This window comes from Tyto alba, unplaced genomic scaffold (assembly GCF_018691265.1).
Source record: "Tyto alba isolate M040663 unplaced genomic scaffold, T.alba_DEE_v4.0 Super-Scaffold_9, whole genome shotgun sequence".
NCBI classification, from domain to species: domain Eukaryota; kingdom Metazoa; phylum Chordata; class Aves; order Strigiformes; family Tytonidae; genus Tyto; species Tyto alba.
In genome coordinates, this window is record NW_024881330.1 from 22,501,293 (window position 1) to 22,527,648 (window position 26,356).

General features: G+C 38.3%; 1 protein-coding gene across 1 annotated transcript; it reads right to left on the minus strand.

Annotated features, from left to right (window-relative positions):
- Window positions 1–3: 3 nt before the first annotated feature.
- ATP6V1C1 (ATPase H+ transporting V1 subunit C1) lies at window positions 4–24,396 on the minus strand. The gene is made up of 13 exons (XM_042785877.1): window positions 24,278–24,396; window positions 18,885–19,067; window positions 16,319–16,386; window positions 15,044–15,129; window positions 13,960–14,054; window positions 8,761–8,852; window positions 7,590–7,688; window positions 6,193–6,261; window positions 5,006–5,098; window positions 4,825–4,918; window positions 4,208–4,305; window positions 1,767–1,893; window positions 4–599 (listed from the first exon to the last, which is right to left on the minus strand). The coding sequence occupies exons 2-13, from the start codon at window positions 19,014–19,016 to the stop codon at window positions 504–506; spliced, it is 1,149 nt and encodes a 382-aa protein (XP_042641811.1). The 5' UTR covers window positions 19,017–19,067; window positions 24,278–24,396; the 3' UTR covers window positions 4–503.
- Between the last annotated feature and the right edge of the window lie 1,960 nt (window positions 24,397–26,356).

The following is a 26,356-nucleotide window of genomic DNA, read 5'->3' on the forward strand; positions in this document are numbered from 1 at the left end:
AAGTGACACATCTGCACAGGTATGTTTATTTTTCCTGTGTTTACAGTGCTTCAGTTGTAATTCTAAACCATTCAGAAAACACAATTTCATACCAATTTTACATACTTTACATCACAGTTCAACAACGTTAACACAATTGTACCTACTAAATCAAATGAACAAAATGGCCATGAACATTTACACTATTCTTCTGTAAACAAGTTTTTTTATAAACAATGGTAAATGGAATTAACACAGACCACCATATGAAAGAGGAATGAGCTTTTTCCTTAAATAAATCACTCTGTTTATAAATACTTCAATTCTCTCAATATACATTTACAGACATAATTGATTAAAAGCAGATTAAAGAGAAAACGTCTAGAGATGGACCACTGTGTGTTAAATTCACCTAACATAAGAAGCAAGCATATGATTAGTAGAGTGTTAAAAGTATTACTGTACTTTAACCTCACTTCTGTTTGTTTACACCAACATGGGAAGATTGTCATGTTAGGGAACTTTTACTTGAATTCCAGCAAATTACAATCGATCTTGTAGTACACATATGGGTAGTACTCCTGCTGACTGAGGTTTAAGCCTGGAATATCCATAGTTGCCTGCAAATAAAGTTTTGAAAGCAGTTATACTCTTACAATTCAGACTCTTATTCAGAAGTAGATGAAACATTCATATGTTTTAGAAGAAAATAGGCCAAGCTTAAATTTTAACATTCAAGTGACTGTTTAAGCAACAGACAAGGTTAGAATTTTGACAGATACCAGCATTTTTCAAAATTAAATACAAGTGCTTTTTCAAAATCTAGTTTTGCATCAATAATTTGTATCTGTTGCTACAATAAACACAACATCACTAAATGGAAGGAAAAGTACTACAGTTATGTTTTACTACTACTAAACACAGACAGTTTATGAAAAGAATGTTATAGGGCGCTGAACAATTCAGCAAGTTATATGAAGTAGGGCATCTTTAATTTTCACCTTATTCTCACATCCCCTTTTCCCAAAAAGGCCTGGAGATACTTTGCGAAAACATTACATTATATTTAATGTTAAGAAAGTTTATTTTTAATCTTTTTAAATTCAGCTAAACTCATTTTGTGGTCTACCTTTAGTTATCTTTAACTATGAAAAGCACTGATTTTTCAATACAAAACAGATTAGTAGAATAAGCCTCCCAGCAAACCAGTTTTAAACATGAGACCTCTACGGATGGAAAAGATGACTCCATCTTGACATCAATTCAGCCTCCTTCAGCAGAGAAGGACAACTATGTTAACTTAAAAACAAAGGCAGCAATGCAACCAAAAAAAAAAAAAAGTTATTTCAGTATTAAGGCCACTGTTACCGTAGATTGTGGACAATTTATGTATTCCTTCTGGGCTCAAAAAAGATACAAAGCATGTTCAAGTTCCTTAAGCCTAGTTTGAAATCAGACTTGACTTTGCTTGAATACTTTGAGGATATGAGTATGTGTGCAGTCTGTAAGATATCTTTCCATCAATAGTAGGAAAGAATGCAATAAGAAGAAATTACATGAGACTTTCTACCAGCTCATCAAATGCATTGGTTGCAACTTTAAATACCATCTGCTTTGCAAAAATGTAAACTAGAAGGGGCATTTTCATAAGGAGACAATTTTCTGTACTGTGAGAGAATGATGGAGAATATGGAGTGCTACAGCTTTTTAATAAAGCCAGTAAACTGATTTGTTTAAGCAGACTACACCTAATATTGAAGGGAAGTAGCAGTTACAAAAATACTTACATCAATGATAGCTGCTGCACTGCTGTCAAGGTGTTTGTATAAGTCATACAAAACCTCTCTCAGTTTCTTCATTGTTTTCTTATTAGGCTGAAGCAGCATTGCCTGGAAGTTAACTGGCAAACCATACCTGAAGAAGTCAAGCAGAAAACTATGAAAATGCTGAAATAAGTCTTCTTTTATCTTTCAAAGCGGAATTTTGTTTTCTTTTGAGAAAGAATCCTATTGCTGAAGAGGAAATGCTGCTCATTTTCATTTTTGCAAGACCATTCTGTTTCAACAATTTGTAAGGTATCAAAGTAGAGCTTTTCTTCAAGTTTAAAATAACAGAACAGAGGTCTAAATATTTTTAAAATAATTTTAAAACCTTGAGTACTTTGCACAATTCTCGAAGTTACCTGAAGTCTCACATGGAAGTTTTGAACACTACCATTAGTTTACCTGCAAGACATCGTTTATGCCACTAGGTGGAGGATCTAGTCTCTACTCAATCCCCCTTTCTAAGCATGTGATTTGAATATTGGCAAATATTTCCAAGTTCAGCTTTTTTCCTTACTCAAGTTTGTCTTCAAAATAAGCCCGTAGCAGCTATGAAACAGACTAGAATACAATTTAATGTGATTTTTTTTTTTTATCCTCTAGTTGTGTCCTTTATTTTATCAAAAGGCTAAAAAAATAGTTTCCATTTTCTGACTAAGGCAGAAGCCCTTTCAACTCTAAAAAAATCCAGGTCCTTCCTTCTGCAGAACAACTACAGCTGTTGTTAAGTCAACTTAGTAACTATACTTCTGGATAGGTATGAAGAAAAAAGCAGAGAAATGTTACAGTTAGAATATTGGACTGTTTAATACTAAAAAGTTTAGACTACAAAATTCTAAAGGAGGCACGTTTTAAAGAAAAAGCATACATTTCAAAAAGTCAAGCTATATTACTCAAAGCCTGAATACTTTTTATGCTGAACTATTCACATTTCCCACTTAAAATAGAAGATACAATAAACTCTTTTTACAAGCAGCTCATAAAGCAAGCTAAGAATCAGCAGAAATGCCTCGCTGCAACTTACAGAGTACCTGTAATTCCTAAAGCACCGGTAGACAGACTAAGGGACAAGATACACACTTATAGACCTCAACTTGTGCAAAGCATTTGACACTGTCCTGCACAACGCCCTTGCTTCTAACTTGGAGAGACGTGGATTTGATGGATGGACCACTTGGTGGTTCAGGAATTGGCTGGATGGTCGCACTCAGAGAGTTGCAGTCACCAGCTCGATGTACAAGTGGAGAGCAGTGACAAGTGGTGTTCCTCAGGGGCCAATATTGGGACCAGCTCTGTTTAACATCTTTGTTGGTAACACGGACAGTGGGAGTAACCATACCCTCTGCAAGTTTGCCAACACCACCAAGCTGTGTGGTACGGTTGACACCCTGGAGGGAAGGGATGCCATCCAGAGGGACCCTGACAAGCTTGAGAGGTGGGCCTGTGCAAACCTCATGAAGCTCAACAAGGCCAAGGGCATTGTCCTGCACATGGGTCAAGGCAATCCCCAGCACAAATGCAGGCTGGGCAAAGAATGGATTGAGAGCAGCCCTGTGGAGAAGGACTTGGGGGTATCAGTGGATGGAAAACAGACTATGATCCAGCAATGTGCGCTCACAGCCCAGAAAGCCAACAGTGTCCTGGGCTGCATCACGAGAAATGTTGCCAGCAGGTCGAAGGAGGGGATTTTCCTCCGCTACTTCATTCTCATGAGGCCCCACCTGGAGTACTGTGACCAGCTCTGGGGCACCCAACATAAGAAGGGCATGGACCTGTTGGAGTGGGTCTAGAGGAGGCCACAAAGATAACTGGGGGGCTGCAGCACCTCCCTTATAAGGACAGGCTGAGAGAGTTGGGGTTGTTCAGCCCAGAGAAGAGAATGCTCTGGGAAAACCTTACAGCTGCCTTCCAGTACTTAAAGGGGGCCTACAGGAAAGGTAGGGAGGGGACTCTATCATGGAGTGTAGTGATAGGACAAGGTGTAATGTTTTTCAACTGAAAGAGGGTAAATTAGATATAGGGAAGAAGTTATTTCCTGTGAGGATGGTGAGGCACTGGCACAGGTTGCCCAGAGAAGCTGTGGCTACGCCCTCCCTGGAAGGGTTCAAGTTTGAACAGGGCTTTGAGTAACCTCATCTAGAGGAAGGTGTCCCTGCTCATGGCAGGGGGGTTGCAACTAGATGATCTTTAAGGTCCTTTCCAACCCAAACCAGCCTATTATTCTATAATTCAAATATTCCACAGCTGGCAACAAGAGCTACTGACATCAGCTAGTCTTACTGCCCTACTTCTTCCATCCTTCCTGAAAGAGTGGCATTCACACACCTCAGTTTGGTAAACCCAAGCTAGATGTAAATTCCTACAAAGTCTAGGAAGAAAAGCACTATTCAGGTCTGCCTCAGTACCTTAAAACAGATTCAACAAAGACTCGTAGTGCTTTCACATGAATCCATGCAATGAAAGCTTCACTGAAATTAACTTTCAGCCACCGAACTAGAGGCCCCTGTGAAAGGGAAGAGAAAAAAAAAATATGTTATTCAAACTTCATAAAAAGATTCATTCCATTAAGCATGTTTGAGCAGATACTCAATATCTGTACCATGATAATAAAGCCAGCTTAAAGGCAGAGTTCACTATGGACATAATGGCCCAAGGGTGCTTTCATACTAAGAGAGGTTTAATGAGACTTCCATTGTCTCTTCAGTACACCACCACAACTGCTGTGGGCTAAATATAATAAGGACCACTTTAGTAATATGTGATTATTTAATTCAAATACTTGTTCATTTTCAAACTTCAATATATTATCAGCTGCAATATCAGCACTTGGTTCAATGCAGTGAGGAGCATCAGTGCTACAGGAAACTCAGTTATCCCTGAGCAGATCAGCTGGGAGGCAGGCTGACTACGTCATGTCATTCTTGCAACGCTTTCTCAGAATCACAAGTTCATGAAATTGTTATGTAGCGATAATAAGTCTCAGATCTCATGTTTCTGTAACAACTAGTTTATACAGACTTACAAACTGTTTCTTCTTGTCTGTTGACAGTCTATTCATTTCTTCTTTATCTGCTTTCATCTCTTCTTCATTATACTGGAAGTCACGGACCATAAATCTGCATTTGGAAGTGAATAAAAATCAGAATTGGCAATACAGAGATCCTTCAAAGCATGGAAAACAGAACACACAAAATAAGCCTTACTTATATTCTCTGGCTTTGTGCTTGAAGTCATCCACAGCCTTCCTGAACAAGGTGACATTACAAAGGTAACTATCTTGATCCTCAAAGAGTACACTACACAGGAAAAAAAAGAAGTGTCAGAATTAATAAGGCTCAATTCACCACAGATCTGATATACAGTAGCTTAAGTTGTACTTTATCACTACTAGAGAAGAACCTAAATGTAAATAATCACACAGGATTACTTCACAAATTAAACAGCCTATACAGAAAGTAACTGAAGCTTTAGCAACTGCACTTATTACTGCCTTCGCAAAGGACAGCAGTTTCCATTTCAAATTCAGAGACTTCACTACTCAAACACTTCATACAAGTCTGAATATTTATTCAAGTTAAAATTATTTTACAGATAAAGGAACTAAAGCTTGTTTAATAGTGAAAAGTTTGGACTACAGAGTTCTTAGAAATGCATGTGTTGAAGAAAAAGGACAATGACCACTTAAAATAGAAAAGGACACAAGACGACATAGGTTGGTAAGAAAAAGCATTTCTCATGCTGTAAAGACAACCCCTAGGAGTTACTATTTTATAGTTCAAGACAGTACTGCTTATTTTGAGACCTCACCTTAGGAAAAAAGCTTGAAGAGATTTAGACCGTTCCTCAGTGTCATACTGGTTTAACATTATTATCAAATCCTGGCCTCAACCTTGCCCATCACAGGCAGCAAGCACCAGCTTGGTACTGAGGATCTTTGTTAGCCCAGAAGAGACACATCACTTTTCTTTGCACACACACACACACAAAAAATCTACCCTTTCAGTTCTGCATTCTTTAGCAGCTTTCAAATGGTATATGTAACTTGTTTTAAGTTCTCTGAATACAGGCATAAAGCTTACAGGGTAACAGCTGGTATTTGTTGCTAAACCCCACCCATGCGCTAGCTTGACGCTGAATGTACCTGATCCACACTAGATCAACTTTTCAATTCTCTCACTCTTCCCACATAAGTTAGATAACTTTGTTAACCCTAGAGAACCTTTGAATTTTTCCTCAACTACAACATAATCAAGCTTTATCAGACAAAGCTATAAAGCTAGACATTTTGACAAGTTTTTGACCAATCTTTAAAATTCAAAGTCACTACAGATAAAGAACACTTACAAAATATAGCATATGCAAATATGAGACTTAGTATTTAACAACTTACTTGCTGGAACGTGGTACGACCATCTCTGCTAGTGTTTCATATTGCTTAACCCAGTCATTATAATTTAACCTAGGGAATACACAGGTTATGCTTAGACTTTTAGTACCGTACTAAGAAATCTTACATTAATGGATCAAGTTTTTACAAAAAAATGTTAAAAACATTTAATCATCACATCTTCCAACCCAGGTGTAGGTTGTCAGAAATACATAAGACATCGGGCACAGTCCTCCTCATGCCGTTTTAAAGATTATTGCTAAATAAACTGTAAGGGTAGCAAAAGTAACATATTTTATCTTCAGTTTTCCTGTAAGTTTGTAAGTGTAAAATTCTTGAAATCAAAGAACTATGAAGTTATCTTAGCCAACATTAAGTACAGATCAAATGGACTTAACTGTCAAGGTTTATCATAAACTGCTTATGTAACTCCACTCTTCTGAGTTACTAATAGAAATGCTTTTTGCACAATTACAAACGGGCTGCCCAGAGTCCTGCACTTGCCGGAAGGACTACTGAGAATTTTAGAAGCTCTGCCTTTCTGTAGTTGGTGATGAAGAGGTTCTACTCTTTCAACATTAAAAACAAGTCAAAGGTGAAAGAAAAATAATAGTCAAGATGTACTAAACACTTGTTTTCTGCTTAAGCCACTGCAAAACTGTTTTGTCTTCACCAGGGTTTTATATGTAACAGAGACTACTGCTTCATGTGGTAATCAGCCTACTGGCTATCTTTACAAGTTAGAAGCTCTTTCTGTTCCTTGCTCCAGAAAGACATTCTAGCACCATTTTCCCATTTTACAAGTCATAAGTACATCTGTATCACCACCTTCCTTGGCTTTTTTTGTTATTTAACCATTTCAGACAGGAACAACCTGTTCCCAGAAAACCTTTGACATGACATAGGCAGTGTTCCATTGGTAGAGACTTAGATAAGTGAAAAAACAGCAATCTGAAAAAGTGCAGAGCAAAGAATTAGAGTTCACTTCACTCACTAAGTGGTGAAAGACAGCATAGGCCTAACCAGGCCATTCCATCATTAAACCCTCTAATGTAAAACAAGTCATGCATTTACTGGGTACTTATTATTTTCATAAGGATACCTTCTTCAACACGATTAGCTATGTCTAATATTACTTAAGAGACATAAGTCTAATCTCCAGTTTCTTTTAAGAAATTCACAAGCACTCAGCATTCCTTGATGAGTTCTCATGAACAATGGCATACAGGTACAAAGGCTCATTTGTCTCTACTAAGCATCCAAAAGGTTATGTTAGTTCATTCAGGAAAAGCCCAAACAAATTCAGATGTCCTTTCTTACAGTATTATAAGGTTGTGGGATCTGTTATTTGATTTAATTTTTTTATTTTATTCTGCTCTTAGGAAAAACCGCAAACTCACTTTGGTACAATCACTAATAACGTGACCAAATATTCTGAATCGAGTACAAAGTCCTCTTTCTTTACAATATCAGCAAGACTTCTGGTTAGCAAGCTTCCCCTGCAGAGAAACAGAGAGTCAGAATAAATACATGCTTAAGAATTGAATTTGTCTGGACAACAGTTTCCAGTGCTTGATAGTATAACATTCTCAAAAATATATTTTACTTCAGCATTCACTATTAACAGGGCAACAGTGTCCTTATACACATTTTGTATCTTATTGTCTAAAGTCACTGAAAGTCTTCATCCGTAGCTCCACTGCTGTGCATCATTTCCATATTCCAAATGCCTCACACACATAAGTTGCCAAGTTCTCTTAAGTGACTTAAAACCACAAGAACCATTAAAACAATTAACTGTGAAGTCTAGTATGTGGAGCCTCAGAGTTACAACTAAGTTAGTATACACCTATATACAGAACCTCAGTAAAAATTTAAAGCAGCATATTGCCTCATACTCACAAAAGACTAAAAACATACACAGATTTAATTGGGCTTAGCTGACTAATTACCATGGCTTAAGACAGAACTTAAGGCTCACTCACCAAATGGCTATCATTAGTACGATCCATGGTTCTGAATCAGCCAGCAGGCTTGTACCATTAACTGTAATAGTAGGGTTGGGTCAATTTAATCAACCATATTTGCACAGAACTAGTGTACCTCAACTGTATTTCAAATAATCATCACGTACATGACAAGACAGCATGCAGTCCTTGTTTAATTTTTATCTTCATGTATGCAACAGCTGTCTCTGCTGCTTAATTTTGAGGGAAGAAATCCAGTAATATTGATATGCTTAAATCATGAATTGGAGTGAAAGGAAAGACTTTGTTGTTTAGACAGACACCTAAGTAGTAGTGTTACACACTGTTTTAACAGCAAGCTTCTCTCACAAGCTCCAGCAATTTCTACTTTGTACATGCTTTTGTGTATTTCATAATTGCTTATTAATCAAGTGAGCTATTACCAGCAAGTCAGCTGGTAATTAATGTTCTTTTATGACAGATGCTATTCAAGACAACCTCAAAAATACATTAAGCTTAAAGCCTGTACCTCTTTGCACCTTACTAAGTTTTCATGGTTAGATAACTTTCCTGTGCTACAGTAACAAAAATTAATGTAACTTACGCATTCTTTCTTTCCAAATTCTGAAGGTTCCCTTTCAGATTATTGTATGCTGATGCTCTTGCTTTCAGATCATTGTCAATCTGGTTTACTCCCTTAAATATATAAAGAAAAGGAACAGTGTCTAAAGAACTAGAATAGTTAAGTGTTCTCTCAATTTCAAAGCTTCCATCTGTCAACAAGAACTTAATGAAAAATACACAACTTCAAATGTTTATTACTCTAACGCTTGACAAACTTCACTCAACTCAGAAAACTCTGTTAGAATTCCTTTAAAGGAAAATCAGACAATAATAAAAGTTACACATCCTCTTCTGGCATCAACTGGACATGCTACTCATCCAGTTGATCATTAGTCCATGACCTTGAGGCTACCACCTTCCATCTCAGCTGACAGGAGAGATCATTTGAAGTTTACCTTTCTACTGTGATACAAGTACACTTGTGAACACTGGGCATCATTTCCTCCAGTTATCTCACTTCTCATTATACTTTTCCCTTATTAGAGTTTCAGTGACAAGAATGGTGGTACAATTTTATGAGTAGCAAATCAAGAATGAAGTAACCCACAGCAAAAATGCTTTGCCTCATCTATAGCTCAAGAGGAGACTCTGTTGCATTGTATTTGCCTACTGCAACTTTTCTTGAGATGAACAGCCTTGGTTGCTCAAAGATAGAATATCAACTAAATGTATCATCTGCCTGATTCCAAATGGCTGTTACTACTTACTGCTCTAAATATTGTCACAATTATTCTATGGTTTGTTTTCCCTCCCCCCCGCCCCGAACTCTTTCCCATTCTCTATGTTTGCAAAGGAAAATACAATAAATTAAGTCATCTTTTATTGTTGCTGTTTTACACTGGCAGTGGCTTACAACTATAAAGAAAAAAATCTGTTTTACAGAGATTTTCTTCATTTAGTAAAAACATCTGTATTCTGGAATGTCTGAAGTTGCACAGGGCAAGTTCCAGGGTAGACAGATAAACAGTATTTCCGACTTACACCCCATTTATTTCAGACAATAAATGTATCAATTGAATCAAGTAAAGGCAGCATTCTACATTTAATATCACTGGTAGCCTCCAATCATCTTTCAAATTTTCATAACAAAGTTCCAACTATTTTACAGTTTAGACTCAGACTCTCACATTCAGCTTCCCATTGCTGCTCAAGCAAGCCACCTTTCTCAAACCCATCCTCCAGGATTAATTAGAATGAGTACCAAAAATGCTTCATTCTCAGCTAGGTAACTTGGCAGCAAGTGAAAGAACACAAAACAAATTAAGCTATTAGTAGGTCTTAAACATCTAATCATTCTCCTATCAGCACATACCCTATACGACGAAGTATTTAAAATCAGTATACTTTGTTGGATAACTAAAAGAACATGGTATAGTATTGGTCTGGCATCATAACGCTGCCTACTCTCTCCTTCACTGCTTCCTCACTATGGTATGTAGGTACAAACATATGAAATTTCCCAGGGACAAGTATCTGAACACAGTCAAGGGACAATTCCTTTATTTGGACTCAGACTGTTGACAAAACATTTTGTTTGCATACAACACTTCAGCTTGGGGATCCAAATATGATTTTTTTTTCATAAAATAAAACTCTCTTAAAAGCAACCTCACTTTGCTATACAGTGACCTTGTTTATGGTAACACCTAAGTGCACTTGTCTGTAGCAGGAAGAAGTCATTAAAAGCCTGAACATTCTGGCAGTTTCATTTGGCAATATGTTAATGGCTTGCACCTTTACAGATACAGCAATGCTTTAGACAAAATACTCTGAAAATAAGACAATTTACTTTTTAAACAGATGAGTATTTCAAGTTATTTAAATTCTTTGACAGATGTAACCTTTAGCAAAGGATGTAGAACATTTCAGCAGGCATCACAAAGTATATATCTTCACAAAAACATTTTTATACAAGAAATGGCACTAACACCACTTTTTTTTTGGTACAGCTGTAAGACAGAATTAGGGGAAAAATTAATCAGAAGCTATTAAGCTAGTACCTCTGTGCATTCAGACTTTCTTCCAGACCAACAACCTTCCCCTCCGCCTTTTCCAAGGATCACAACTTTCAACAACAGTCTAACTATGCATTGTTCAATGACAAAAAGCAAAAACCATTGATATCAAACACTGTCTTTACAAACCAGGTCCATTCATCATATCTTAATTGTCAATATTCTAATTGCTCTCATGTCTAAAGTCAGTAGCCTTTTAAAAGATGACTGCTTAGACAAAAGCCTGTTACTGCTGTACCAACTGGAGTTTACTGTAAACAAGGATCAGCTTTGCTTCCTATTAAAATGTTAGAGAATGATGAACCACAAACCTCAATGTGACAGCAGAGCTCTTGAAAATATAGTTGTGTAAAACTGCCAAATGAAGCGACAATACAAACTTCCTTTTGGTAGTAGAATTGGTGGATAACTCATAAATGTCATTGCAAAATGAAGCAGACTCATGATATTGTTAAAGAAAGTACCAATCTAACATAGTGGGCCTATTTCTACACATAGTAAAAGCCAGATATTTAAACCACTTACATAGTCATTGGCAATGCACAAGTGTCTTCTTGTAACTATACAGCTGAGCTGTTGTACTTCAGTAGGTAGCTGGATTGCTGAAAGTGTTGGACTAGGGCCCTAAGGCTATCAAGGTTGTCTCCTTGCGTAACAGCCTTACAACCATAATTTCAAATATAAAGAATGACTAGATTAAGTGACAGCTCTCACATGGCACAGATACCATCTTCAGAGTCTTCAGTATTGACACTGGGGTTCACAATACTTATGAAAGTTAAAAGATTAAAAAACTTGACAGACAGTTTCAGTAGATTTCCTGATATTTCAAATGTTTCCAATACTGCTATAATTTTTCCTCAACTGACAAACTCCTCACTGCAGTTGCCATTATTCTCATTTTGGCAGACATCAGAATCTGCTGCTATAGTGAATAAGGAGGATATAAAACCATACAAGAGAAGTAGTATCTCATGATTTGACAAGCTTTTCAAGTTACTTTAACATCAACATGTCAAGAGGCTTCACAGATTTTAATTAATGTAGCTCTATAGATTTTCCTGTATCTTCATGTTAATCACATGTCAAAGTGAACATTTTAACTATGTCAGGACTCTCTTTGCGTTGGGACAAAACTGCTTCAAGTCCTGTGACATTATCTCCTAGGTGTCACTTCAAGAACGTAAGACGATTTCAGTCATCTTCCTTCTCTTCTCCACTTTATGGACACACATCTGTGGCTCACAATTGAAAACATCTTTTAAACGATTTGAAATTATATTGATTACATTGGTGTCGCTGAGGCTGTCCCTACAGAAGACAGGTACAGCTACATAGGCAAAGACATAGAAACCCTCAACTGGATGATTCAGGCTGAACTCCAGCAGACCTGTTTCTCTGCTTATAGTATCCAGTCTAATAACTCTATGAGGTCCCTAAATTAGATGACAAATTATAAGCCAGCTATTTAAAGTTCATGTTCTGGAGTGCTACTTTGTTGCAAGCAGCTGATTTATCTAGCAGACTCCAGGACACAGGGTAATATGTACTGAATCCTTAATAATATTTCAATAAAGGACATATCCCTTCATGTTCTTTGTTGCTTTTTCAACAAATGTAATTGGTACAAAACCATGTTCTATACTATGGCAATAGTTAAGCTCCAAAAATGAGACAAAACACAGTTGAAGACTTCTTCCTTTTTAATGCAGTAACTTTCATTCCTATTCTAAGGCCAAACCAACGGAAAGGAATTCTTTCAAGATCCACTCTTTTGATAAGACTTGTAGAAACCACTTCACCCTGTCTTCTTGTGTCCTCTCTATCCCTCTTTCCTCACCAAGTTCCTCTTCTTCCAACTTAAACTTCATGCCTATACCTGCCAAGCAGCAGCTGTAAACAGCTGAATGCTTCATTCCCATGCCTTCTTCTGAAGGAGCAAAAGCTTATGTACTTTAGTGTCAGATCTAAGATTGTTATTTTGTATCTGTGGGATATTTTTAATGTGCAAATCTTAAGAGTCATAAGACAGTCAGTCTTCCTCCAACAAAGCTCCACACTGCAGATGTTTTCCAGGAATAGTTACTGAGTGTAATTTGTGGAGTAAATTCAAGACGCAGTGATAGTCCCAAAGAAAATATCAAAATGAAAGTTAGTTGCATTCTCAGACAGCTATGTACCATATATTAAGATTTTGTAATCTCTGCAGAAATTTCCTGAAACTATTTGTTTAAAAGAAACTAACATCTAGAGAATCTGCAGTATTATCAAAGCATGAGTCTGCCAGCACTTACCCCCATCCCCGCATATCCACGATGAAAGACTATTTGTATAGGTACCTGGAGCAGAGGCTTTTTTTTTTTTTTCTCCAGGTTATTTATTTTTTTAACACAGGTAATTCTAAGAGCCAATTTGCAGATTACAGAAAGCAGAAAAAAATAACCAAACAAAAAAAGCCCATAGAAAAAGCCAAATCAAACCAAACAAACAAAACAAAAACAAAACAACAACAAGAAAAAACAAACAAACAAACAAACAAACCAAAACAAAACAAAACAAACAAAAAAAACCCTGGGAAAATACTAATGCAAGGGTAACTTGCAGAGAACTCTTCCACTGTTTGAATGAAGTCACTGCTGAGGACCCTATCTATACTCACAGCAAGTACAAACCAAATGAAATCCCCCAAAGTACAAAAAAATTTACCAAGGTAAAGACGGGGAAAACCCATGACAACACTCAAATGAGCTTTCCTTACATCTGACACTGAAGGCTTATTTCTCCCCTCACAACTGAGTGTTATAGCTTTCCGAAGGTAAATAAGTTCCCTGGTTCACTGCTTATAGCCCACAAAGTTTGAGAACATCAGACAAATGGCATGCCAGAACATTAAAATTTAAATGTAAGTGACATAATTTGCTAGCTATTTATCTGTTGAGTCAGTGATCTTAGGGAACAAAAATCAAGAAAGACAGCATGATGGCCTTCAGGGAGCACTTTCAAATCCTATCCCCATCCTAATATACTTTTTTGGTTATCAAAACACAGACACTGCTACCACCTTCACTACTACTGTTATCAAGGTTACATGAAGCTAACAAAAAGTTTTGTGCATAAATACCTCAAGTTAAAGTAGAAAAGTTTTATAAAGCAAATTACCTTACCTTTGCAATAATTTCTGAAATATTCTTCAAGGATTGCTTGATTGGGTATTTGGCCATATCCCACTGGAACCTTGTTATATAGGTGACCAAGTCAACTAAAATTTTAAAGAACAACTTTTTTAAGATAGACAATAAAAAGACTGATGTATTATATTCCATGTAGGATTCCTGTAACAGATTGTTTGTGGACCTTCACATGTGCAGATCCTGTTGCTTAACAAATTTGAAAATAAGCAACCAAGTTGTAAGTTATTTGTGATTCAGATATTGGTTTCTCCAACTCTGTAGACACTAGATGAGATTTACTACTAAGTCAATGATGGCTGAAGAAGTACAAACAAGGCCAACTATTTTTTGCTTTGTGTGAAAAATGGGTGGGAGAAAGGAGGGTTATGATGGAAAAAGGAAGGCAAAGATTATGTGGCTCACCTGAAGCAACAGTTTTGTAAAGCTATCTGTGAGAGAGACTACTCCAAGCTCCTATCTAAGAATAACTGTGTTACTTAAGACCACTGCGCTTACCTTCATGTTAATCCACTCACATTAGCCTCTCTTGTATCAGTATGAGCTGTGTTAAATTTCATTAAATGACTTTGAAAACAAAATATTGATTTAGAGACCAGTACAACTCTATACTATAATAAAATGGGCAAATATTTCCATGAGACAACTAGTTTTATAAAGACATTTTATCGCAATTTGGGAACAACTGAGTATTTCAGCATATCTTACACAAAATCATGGCTATTCAGATGACAGATTAATACAAAGAATGTTTTCAGTGATTAGAAACAGTAATTTTTATGTTCTACCGGAGATCAGTGATGACAAAACCAAAACACAGCCCTAAAAGACCAAAATGCTTCTGTAAGCAAGTATTTAACATGTAGATCTAATTTCTTGCTGTTCTGGATGCTGTAATTTGTTTCAGGGCAAGTGACTCATGGAAAAAAAAAAAAAACTACTTCCATGTCTAAACTAGGCTTTTAGAATGTCATACAGATAAGCAGCGTTCAGTATGTTTCAGGATCGCTGGCTTCCCTCCTACACTTTTAGGATGCACAGATCATGGTTAATACTTTACCTCCATTAGCCAGAAGATTCTCCTGAACTTTATCTTTGCTGTCTTCTAGAACATCAGCCATATACTGGGCCACCTTCTTTACAACACTGAAAAATAAAAGATAAAGATATGAAAAAAGAATGAAAAAACCTGCCATTTTGAGAAATACCATTCATGAAACCAATCTGAAATTGCCTGAGATTGGATCAAAAAAGGAGGAGTTGATTGCTTTACATACAAACTCTCCAAGAGCACAAACTGGGCTCAGTATTGGAAGGAGACCAACTTCTCAAATGCATGCCAGAACTTTATTTAAATCCTTCTCTAACATTGCTACTCCTCAGTTCTCAACAAGATGAGGGTACTTTCCTCACCTCCAGGTAATAGGGGTTGACCTCAGGTGTAATCTCACTATACGTCGATCTTTTTTTCAAGTCTGTGGTACTTTTAAAACCCTAATCCTTTTCTAAAAAGAGATAGCGAGGTGCAAGTCATCAATAATTCAAAATAAACACAAGGCAACCATGACACACTAAAGATAACTGAAGAGCTATGGAGAAACCCCAGCCCTAAAACCTCATGAAATCTGACACTCAAGACCTGCCTTTCTCACTAGAAAAGCTATGTTTAGTGTTTCTCACACGTGCCATGCCAAATAGTTTCCTTTTCCATTTAAAAACTACGTAACACTTCTCTGCTTGAAACAGAAGATGGCCCCACAAGTTCTGATTCTGTGAAATTGTTACACCTTCTCAAAATCACTTTCAAAGGACCATTACTTTCTTCAAAATGAATAGGTTTTGTATTTTAATATTAATGCTGTTTAATCATCTCTGTGAGCTAGGAAACAACATGGTTACCTTCTCGAAGTCTGTAAATAGTATTCTAACTTGCTAAAAGAACATGTTTTACTCCATTTCATCATAATTTCCTGCAGCTGTCAGGCTCAATTCTTAACAGTTCTCCAGGACCTGGCAGCACACAGCACTACTACAGTGCTGTGGAAGAACCATACTTTGTCCATGCATAATGTCCCACTATTCCACAAGAAGTTCAGGTTTGTTTTGTTGTTGTTTTTTTTTTGTGTTTGTTGTGGTTTTTTTTTTTTTTTTTTTTTTTTTAAGTACAGATACTAGGAAAAACAGCAGCTTTGCTTTCTGAAATCTTAGCTTACTGACTGTCTGCAGAGGGTCACTATGAAACAAAAAAAAGCTGGAAATAACTTGTGTGTTATTAGGACTCAAACCCTCACACCATTATTCTAATGTTTTCATGCTAGTAAATAAAAACTGTTACCTCTCCACAAATGCATCCAGTTTAGCCAGCTCATCTGACAAACCAACCAAAACATCCAGTGTGCCAACCTAGAAGGAAAGATCAAAATACATCAGTGATTGCAGATAAACATAGAATGATAAAACCAAGTAACAATAAAAGCTAAATCTCCTGAACAGGTAGCTTTGCAGAACTACATGAAATACTGTACTCTAAGATCTCAGACTTGTTGATTTAACAAAGTCACATCTGCTCAGGAACTTAAAGTTCATTTGCTCAAGATACCCCTGAAGTACCACTGTATCAGATCTAACTCTGATTTGGTGCACAGTTTCATCCCTGCATTCCAGCCACCCAAAATATGTTAAAACAACTTTTACATTACGAATTGGCTGCATTTCCCACAAGTCACTTGCTTCAGCATTCGATTTACTACTTCAGTTCAAATCTGAAATTTCTGTAATCAGGTATCTCAGTGCTGGAGGCAACCAGAACACTGAAAACTAGAAAAGTACTGCAGCAGTCAGACCAACAAGAGTCTGGACTTTTTGCATCTGGAGTAATGAAATAACTAGCTTGTCTACAAGCTATCACTCACTTTCTTCCCTTCTCCTCCAGAAAACACTTTCTACCCTAATTTCATTTAATATTCTAGAGCAATACATACACCTTTCTCAGGCCGGGGACGACACCATTTTAGACTCTCTATAACTCAAACATGAAAATTACAGCACGGTAAAATATTCCGTTTAGCTCTCCCATAAACAAGTCTCAAATGGGTCTAAAACATCAAAAAAGTATAAAAACAGTACAACTACGCTCAAGTTAAACAGTCAAACAGTGATTAAGTAGGTCATAAAATACCAGTGTGTGTTTGGTTCTTTCTTCGAGTACTTGCATATTTGTTCATTCTGTTCAATGAAAGTAGGAGATAACTCCAAAAAGACAACTCTTATCTTTTATATTTCAGCTCGAAATATGAACTAGTAGCTAAAATATTATTAGGCATAAGTGAATTTTCCATCTAGTCAGGATGCTATTATTATTTTTAGTCTGGCATCTTTGTTCTATGTATTTGACCACTCAACTTCACATGATTTCTGTTCTAGTTCACCTTGAAGCAGAAAAGAGGACAATTACTTCACTAACATCACAGCCAAATCTTTTTCCATGCCCCAACTTTTTCTGAGCAACATGCAAAATAAGGAAGCTAATGTTTTGACTAGTCACTTAAAAGCCACAAGACAAGTAAGTCTTTATGTAATAAGGCTGCTGTTCAGTGGAGACTAAATCACTGTTTCAAAGCATTTTAATCAAAGGATCTCACTCCTTAAACAGTTCTATCAGGTCCACAGAACCCAGACTATTTCCCATTGCATAAAAAGCATACTCAGATTATGCCCTTTTTAGAAAGTACAAACAAAACCAATCATTTATAATCCTAATGGGCCACAGTTTTCAGTACTAACTTTTCTAAATGCTCTAGGCACCCTACAGTTTGAAAGGCATCCTGACCCATGTCCAGGGATCTCCTGGGAGGAGGAAGACATGTTTTGTAGTCCCTCTTCTTACCACTACTAGTATATCTCTTGAAATAACTCAGGAAAGTCTAAATGTGAATGTAAGTTATGGCAGCTGAAGATCCTCTTAAAAGACACACTGAAGCACTTTGTGCCCTGGGCCCATTCCTTAGCAGAGACAGGAACAAGGCATCACACCACCTGAACTTGATCCATTCTGTAGACAGAGATTGGTGGCATTTTTTCCTCTTCCTTTTGATATGCTTTAATGAGCTCTCACTCAGTTAAACTGAGCTTACAATTCTTCTTGTTCAAGAAACATTCATGTGTCAGGATAGATCTTTTCCTAATGAATACACTGGCTCATAACTTGTCCATACCCTGACAGTAGTATTAAACCAAGAGAAACTGCTTTCAGATTTTGTTTCTCTTTGCTTCTCACAGAAGTAGTTCAAACGGTTTTCCTCCCATTTTCTACAACACACATCAGCAGGTCACACTGAAATACTCCGCTGGAGACAATCACTACTCTAACTGAAGAACGTTACTTCTGGACAGAGAAAAGGCAGCAGCTATTTGATCAACTCCTGTCTTTTAAATTAAGCCCTTTCACTGCATCTCAGCCAGAAAAGGAGCAGCAGATAATTCAGAAGTAAAAAAACAAAACAAAACAAAAAAAAACAAACACACAAAACCAAGCAGAAAATCATCAAGGGAAACTGTATCATCTGAATACTCAGATCACAAGTCTCCATTTTTCTTCTCATTTTCTTCTCCAGCTAACGGCTAGCAGTATGAGGTCAAGACTACTATTCCTGGAAAAACTGCTGTATTAGCTGAAAGAATGTTGCTTGCTGAACCTTTAAGAATTAAGAATTTTTAACTTAGAATTTCAGAAAAAAAGATAACTTGGCTAAATTATTTTTTAGATCCACACATAATCAAAAAGAAGTCAGCTGTTCTCTCTAAAAATAAAAAGTATTCCCCATCTACAGTTTTACTCTAAAAAAACCAAAGATGATGCAAACCAAACATACTACTTAGGATGTGGCATGGGGCTTACATACCTTCAAGTCTGGAATATTGAACTTTGAATTAGTAGAAAGATTGTTACTTTTTGTAGTTGCTGCATGTAGTTTTTCCCATGTCTGTTGACAGGTTTTTTCCCCAGGAGCAGAAATCAGCCAAAACTCGGTCATTTTTGTGTCTTTATCCTGATGCTTTCTGCTTCTGAAGATAGAGGCAAGATGCTAGAAGAGAAGTGAGGGGGGGAAGAAAACATCTGCCATTAGTTCAGGTTTCAGAGCTTTGTCTGAAGAAAAACATCTCATTCCATGCTACTAAAGTGCAGTTCCAGCCATTGTAAGAGTTTAGTAGGAGTATCGTCGCATGGTTCCAAATTCACTTTTTCCTATCTTCCAAATCACATCTGCACAGTTGGAAAGCCTTTTTAAACTGCCTATCCTGAACGTTAAAGTGGGTTGAGTTTGCAACATTACCATCTTTCAACTGCAATTACACAAGACAGTAAGCAGACAACCTAACTGAAAATAAATCCAACGGGACCCAAATCGTATTTTCACAGCTGTATATATTTTCCAGCACACATAAGAGAAAAAAAGAAATCCAATTTCAATTCTGACATTACAGTTTTTTCAACCACTTTTCAGATTAGGACAGTGTCTTAAAGTGAGTAAATGCCTAAAAAATATATTTAAATGCGATAAACTTTAGTTTATTCTTTCAGGTAAAGAAGGCTCTCCTAGCAGATAAAAATTTCAACAAAAAGGAGGACACTTGCTAGTCTTGGTATCTGTTGTCATTGCAGACCTTCAATAACATTACACATACTGGCACTAGTCAAGAGTATTGGTACTAAATACAAATTATGCTGAGCTACTTTGCAAACAAGCTCAAGAAGTTAAGAGTATGTATGTTCTTCTGTCACTAAGAAACAGAACAAGCTGATTGAGAGTTACTGGATTATTTTCAAAGGGTATGAAGAACAAAATCAAAGCGTACCTTGACAGAATCTAAATGGCAAATTTTTATATTTGCAATGTCTTCTGTAGCAACTTTGAAAGAGACTAACCTACATTTCATAATGAGCACAGACTACAGCACTCAATTTTTTTTTTTTAATCAAATATTGTATTTGTAAGAATTAATACACAGTAACAAACTTTGCCCAAAACAACACACACAGCTCCTTCATCTATGTAATTATTCTAGAGTCAAGAAGTTATCAAGGGTGTTAGAAATGAGCTAAAGAAAGGACTGTTAGCTGATTCTTTTGTTCAGCTGCTCATGAACGCTGCAGCTGAAGAAAGTTTACCAACAGTTAAATTAATGTTAATATGTAGCACATCTTGTCACTGGCATAACAGCCACCCTCCCTCAATTACAGGGCCTTGTTTATAACAAGACAGGACAACATCCAGTTATTGAGGCTCTTGATACCATACACTGTGATGTCTGACACTGCACTACCAGGTAGTAGCACAGCAGTGCTAGAATCCTAAATACAGACAATGCCAAGGAGAGTACAGATATTTGAGAAAGCAGAGTATTTACATGTCCCACTCCACACAAGCTTGCCTGGCCTGCTGCAGCCTAGTTCTGGGCACGCTCCTGTGCTGGGGCCACACACCTGCACAGCTAGTTCTATTCAACAGCAAGAAGTCGAGGATCTGGAAGTTATCTGTGCTCTCGTCACTGACACTACTCTCTCTGCTCCCCTAACAAGTTGCCTAAGCAGGCTGTAAGGAGAAGGGATAAGGAGTTCTTTGCTTCTGGAAATAGTATGGGTGAGAAAAGGCGGCCTATCTCCAAGAAGGATGGGTAAGACGACTGGGTCTACTTCCTCCCTCATGCTGTGGCCTTGACAGTTAGTCCATGAGAGCAGAATCAGAGCTGGAGTGAAACCGATGCCAACAGCCCCTCGTGCTGAAAAGTACATACTGTAACAATCCTTGGTCATACTGTATGGATGATTTTGGTATTGGAAGATAGCATGAAAAATTAAAGCAATCATCAGTCATCACCATGTTCAGGGCTTCTTTGTTTAGGGGAGCACCAGCTGAATCATCTCACATAACGAGCCTCCATGGGAGGTCTACTAATTATCAACAATTTGGAAGGAGGCAAAATTTCCTCTTATTCAGACTAATTTGATGTATTATCTTCCTTAACACATGCCAAACTCAGTGAATACATTATACATGATGTTTTCCTATACTTCACTGATCTCTAGCCCTACAAAAGACACAGCCAAGTTTACAGTAAACTTCACCTACATAGGGAGACACTGCTACAGCACACACATTCAATGTGTTTAAGCCTTAAATTGGTTTTTGTTTAGATTTGACTAGACTAGAAGAGGCTTTGGAACAAATGTTGGATAAACTAGTTTAGGCGGTGGCAGCAGCAATGTGCAAATATCCAAGTCATAGACAGAAGAGCCATAACGTAGAAATCCAGAATCCTATTCAGTAAAACAGAAGGAACATAGCATTCTCATGTTTTCCAATAAAACATAAATAGCTCCTAAAGAATATGTATAAAGTTTCCAGAGATTATATCATCTAAGGAAAAAGTTACATGTTTACAATGACACAGTCTCATTCCCTGCATTACAGATTGTGAAAATCTGCTCATCATTAAAAATCTAAACATCTTTTCCCAGGGGAAAAAAAAAAAAAAAAAAAAAAAAAAAGAGACCTATCACAATGAATAATTGTTTTCAATAAGTTTTATGATCTTTTAAAGTTAGTTTCAAATACCAGTTGTTCAGACTTCATATGACGACTACAAATCTACCATAAACAAATCTGGTTACAAACACCTGACAGATTTGCAGAAAATCTTTTTTCATTATTAAAACCCAAAGAATTAGAGCACTTCCTGATTCCTTAATATCAGACGCAAAAATGGATTGTTCAACTGAATAACCAGCGTCTTTTTCTACTGCTCAAAGTGAAGACACACAGGAGGAACACTAGTGGCTCCCAGGAACTGTTAAGCTAGTGGGCTTCTCTTCCCTTTCTCCCTCACCATTTTTGTCTGCCTGGTTGGTTTTCCTGAAGCTCTGTTCCATTTCTAATAGCCATGGGAAGTAAGACTATTCCGCATTTCAGGTACTTAACTCAATGGAAGCACTGTCAAATACATGCAAGGGAAAAGAGCTTGGTAGAAGAGTTTTAAATGTTTGTTTGTATGTTCGTTTTGTGTGAGGGGAGATGGAGTTTGAAATCAGAACTATGAGGAATAATGAAAAAGAAGTGAAGTACTACAGAATGGTAAGAAAAACGGAAACAAATGCTAGTCAGCCAAAAAATAACCCACTGCACAATGAAAGCCATGAAATTTAAAGAGAAGGACTATAGAATAAAGCAGGAAATACCAAGTGTTCAAATAAAAACTAGAATAAGCAATGAGAATGGACAAGTGAACTGTTGTTTACACCATGTCCCTCTACGACCAGCACTTTTTTGTAAGGTACTATTGAGTAGAATTTGTCATAGCATAATTTCACCTAATCACTGCTAGGTATTTTTGCTATTTCAATTGTTTCTGATGTACACTCTTAAAAAGAGAAATATTCATAAATGGATTTTTGCATACATAAATGAAATTGTCTACAACACATAAATCAATTTAAAAACATTCAATACTATCACATCAGTATAGTTAATCAAGCTAATGCTTTCAAGGTGGTGTTTTTTTCCTAAACATCGTCTGTTCAGTACCCTACAACACTACAATATTGAATAGAAACTGTGGTCCTAGTTCTGCTGAATCTGGATAAAGCCACCTGTTAAGAAGTGAAACTGCTTCCAAGATGTGTTTGTAACCACTTTCTGGCCACCTTCAGCAAAAAGTGTTTGATATACAACTAGGGTAAAAAAAGAGTCGGGAAGACGAGAAACAAAGTTGAGACAAGAATCTCTCTACAAATCCTGCTAAACCAAAATTCAGGACTTCCAGGAACAGGTTCTAGAATTCCAACTTTATGTACAGCACTATGCTAGCTACTTTGATACTTAGAATTTCCCAGGTCATGACATTATTAGTTTAATACTGAGTGGCCAAACAGTCTATATCTCAAAAAAACAAAACAAAAACAAACAAACAAAAACCAAAACCCAGCTTGTTCAGTCCTCATGAAGAAAGCAAGTTCTCATTTATAAGGGCTTAATACCAGAAATTCATTAGAACTCACTTTTCTCATTTTAGATTCAAGAACTGGGCAGCATCACATAGTTTTCCGTGACACTTTCTCATAAGCATACCCACAACATAAATTTGAAGCATAACAGCCATCCATGTGCTGTTACAAAGAGATTAGAGTAATATAAACACATTACCAAAATGTTCTGCTAGTCAGATAAACACAACTTAACTATAAAATGCTTGAAATATTTAATCCCTTGAAGATTTCCTCTAGTGTACACGGTTTTGAACCCTAACTACTCTAATGCCCCAAATAAGCCTGATATACTATTTAAAGTGTATTTTGCATTACTACCCATGATTTATACTGCTTAATTTCTATGCTATTAGAAAAAATGGATTTCCAAAGAATAATCTTTCATGCAGTGTACTATAATCTAAGCAATATAACCTCTAAACAGGTGTTTCAGTGCTGTACCTGGAAAAACATATAGTGATGCTGAAACAAAACCTCAGCTAAGACACTTTGCATTGCATTTTTCAAAACGAACTGGGCTAGGAGCTCTTCTCTCCTATTTAGCTCAACAGGAAAGCTCAATTTGCTAACATGACTTAGAAGTCTCCCAATATCCAGCGCTAAGACCCCTAGAGGTTATTTTTTAAAGCTTGCTCTCAGAAATCACTTCTGACACTTGGCGTTTGGCCTTCACTGCCTCCACATTTCATAAACTGAAGCGGCCAGAGTGAGGAAGCCAGAGCTCCGCCCGGGGAGATTTCACAACGGGGAGCTCACATGCCTTGTGCAAAGGCAACCCGGGGCTGGCGCACAGGGCGGGGGGAGTTAGTTTTACTCCCCGCAGAGCCGCTGATCTGGATCGGAGGGATTAGACGAGGGTGCCGCTGACCCGGGCAGGCAGCAGCTGGCCCCGCAGCCACCAGCGCGGGCTGCCAGGACCGCGCAATCGCTTCACCCTCCGCAAGATAAAAACCTCACAGTTGCTACCTCACTCCCGACGGGGGAGGCCGGCAAAACGGCGGCAGGGAAGCCCCGACGCCCGACAACACCCCCCTACCCCCGGGGCGGCGCCGAGGCCCCCGCGGTACCGCCGGGCCGGGCCCGGCCGCCGCTGCCCTTACGACAGGCCCTGCGCGGCCCGCCGCCGGGGGAGGCCGGAGCGCTGCGCCTGCCGCTCGGAGCGGCCCGGCCCAGGCCTCCCCCCCGCGCCTCGTTCCCCCGCTCCGCAGCCCGGCCCGGGCCCCGCCGGCGGCGGCTCCCAACGGCGTTTACCCGTCACTGCTCCATCCCCCGCCGGCAACCGCCGCCGCCCGCACACCCGCCAGCGGGTCACGTGAGGCGGCAGGTCAGCTGACGCCGCCGCAGCGCCGGTCACGAGACGGCGGAGCGGCAAGGCGGGAGGGGGCGGTGCGATGACTGACAGGTCCTCGGTGACTGACAGGTCCTCTCACTGCGCTCACGGGTTCGAGACCCGGCCCGGCGCGATCAGCCTTTCGCTCCTCCCCACGCCGTCGCCGCCGTCACGGACACCCGCAGCCGCCACGCGTGCCGCAGGACCGGGTCAGCACTGGCCGCCTCAGGTCCCAGCGGGGCCCCGACGCTTCTGGTAAATCTGGGCTGGATTAGAGAATTTGTGGGAAAACCACCTAGGGATCAAAGTGGCCTCGTTCACCCCGAGGAAGCGGATGGTGTTAAGAAGGCTTCATATGATTTTGCCTTTAGGGCAGAGAAGGCTAGTCAGGGTTGAAAACCTGAGTGTTTGTTCTTGCTGTGGTCTGCTACTTTTCCTCAGGTCAGCTCTTGGAAAACGTCATGGCAGTTCAGTGATCAAAACTACCATTATATGTGTACTTAAATGCTTTACTGTTACTGATCTGCGGGGAGAGAAGACAATATCCATGGAGGTGAAGAGCAGGAAAAGATGGGCCTTGAAAAAAAACTGCTGCAGTTTTATTTTGGCACCAGAACCCCTTTTTCTTACCTCTCACAGTAATTGCTAAGTGAAAAATATCAGGTTATAAATTGCTCTAATACTACCAAAGTCAGTTGCTTTTATTGTGTGAAACAGCTTATCATCTTAATTCACAACAGTATTGGGGGAAAGCAGGAACCATATACAAAAAGCAAACTACTTCGGTGTGCTGGCTTTGGTGAACCAAACGATTTGTTCCTATTTTTCTTTTTTTCAAGTAGGCAAGAGTTGGGGCTGTCTTATAGGTGTGTGTGGCTTGTGGGGAACTGCAGCACAGAGGAGGCACAAATTCAATCGCAGATACCAAAAAGGTGACTTCACATAGTTCCAGCCCAGCAAAGCATGTGGCTTTATATCTCTGGGAGCAACCCCAGGCCTCTACTCCAGTGGTCTTCTCCCTCTAACGCATTTATAGATCTAGCAGCTCCAAACTCTGCTTTGTCAAGTTCAAAGTCTGAATGTTGGTGAACAACCCCCGATGTGGCAGATCAGTTTTCCTTCAGCCATTTATGTTGTTCTGCAACGACCAGAGACTTCTGAAAATGTTCCTGTTACCAAAATGACCACAGCCATTTATAACACTCCCGACATGGTCCAGCTGGTATAGTTTTGTTAAGAGAGGCATTTCTTGTATCAGTATAAAAACCACATACTCTAAAACGACTCAGTAAAACAGAAATTTGTCTACCTTAAAAGTGGGAAAATTTATTTTTAAATACCCACATTACAAATTTCAGCAAGAATAATTATTTTAATTGTTGAATTACTAACATTCAGTCAGTTTTCAGTGGAAATTCTTATAAAACTTCACAATAGGCACATTTTCTCATTGCAAGCCATTTCCTCCAATTGTGGCAATATATGCCATATGCCAACACCGACTAGCAAATGCAAGTCATTACCTATGTTATTTTTGGAACAAGATAAGATTTTTTTGAGTGATCCATAACTCTAAGCTATCAGATGGAAACTTGGCATTAACTTCTAGAACTAAACAGAGTACTTAGTAAGTGATGCTATAAAATCATTACTTAACAGAAGAGTAGCAAGCATTTCTAACCTGCACGATGACAACATGCTTGTAAAACCACAGGAAAGGATTCTGAGAACAAGGCCTGATGGTCTGCCACTTAAAGTCCACTACCTAATGTGGTTAGTTTTATAATATTTGCCATTTGGTTAACTAAGATCAATGAGAAACAAAGTAGGCCTGTAAGCAATCTGTAACTCTTCACTAGAAAAAAAAAAAAAAGGAAAAAATAATTAACACAAATTAAATAATTGGGTTATTAGCACCCTCAGAATAAGCACACAGTAACAGTGAACTGCAACCTGGTCTTTAAGCAAGCTCTCAGTAAGAAACCCAAGCCAGGTGTACA

Excerpts from the sequence above, each read along its gene's own strand:
- ATP6V1C1 (XM_042785877.1), bottom strand. The coding sequence starts at position 19,016 with ATGACCGAGTTTTGGCTGATTTCTGCTCCTGGGGAAAAAACCTGTCAA. Across the intron at positions 15,130-16,318 it reads CTGGATGCATTTGTGGAGAG|TGTTGTAAAGAAGGTGGCCC; the intron begins GTAACAGTTTTT and ends TTTATTTTTCAG. Across the intron at positions 4,306-4,824 it reads CAGACAAGAAGAAACAGTTT|GGGCCTCTAGTTCGGTGGCT; the intron begins GTAAGTCTGTAT and ends TCCCTTTCACAG.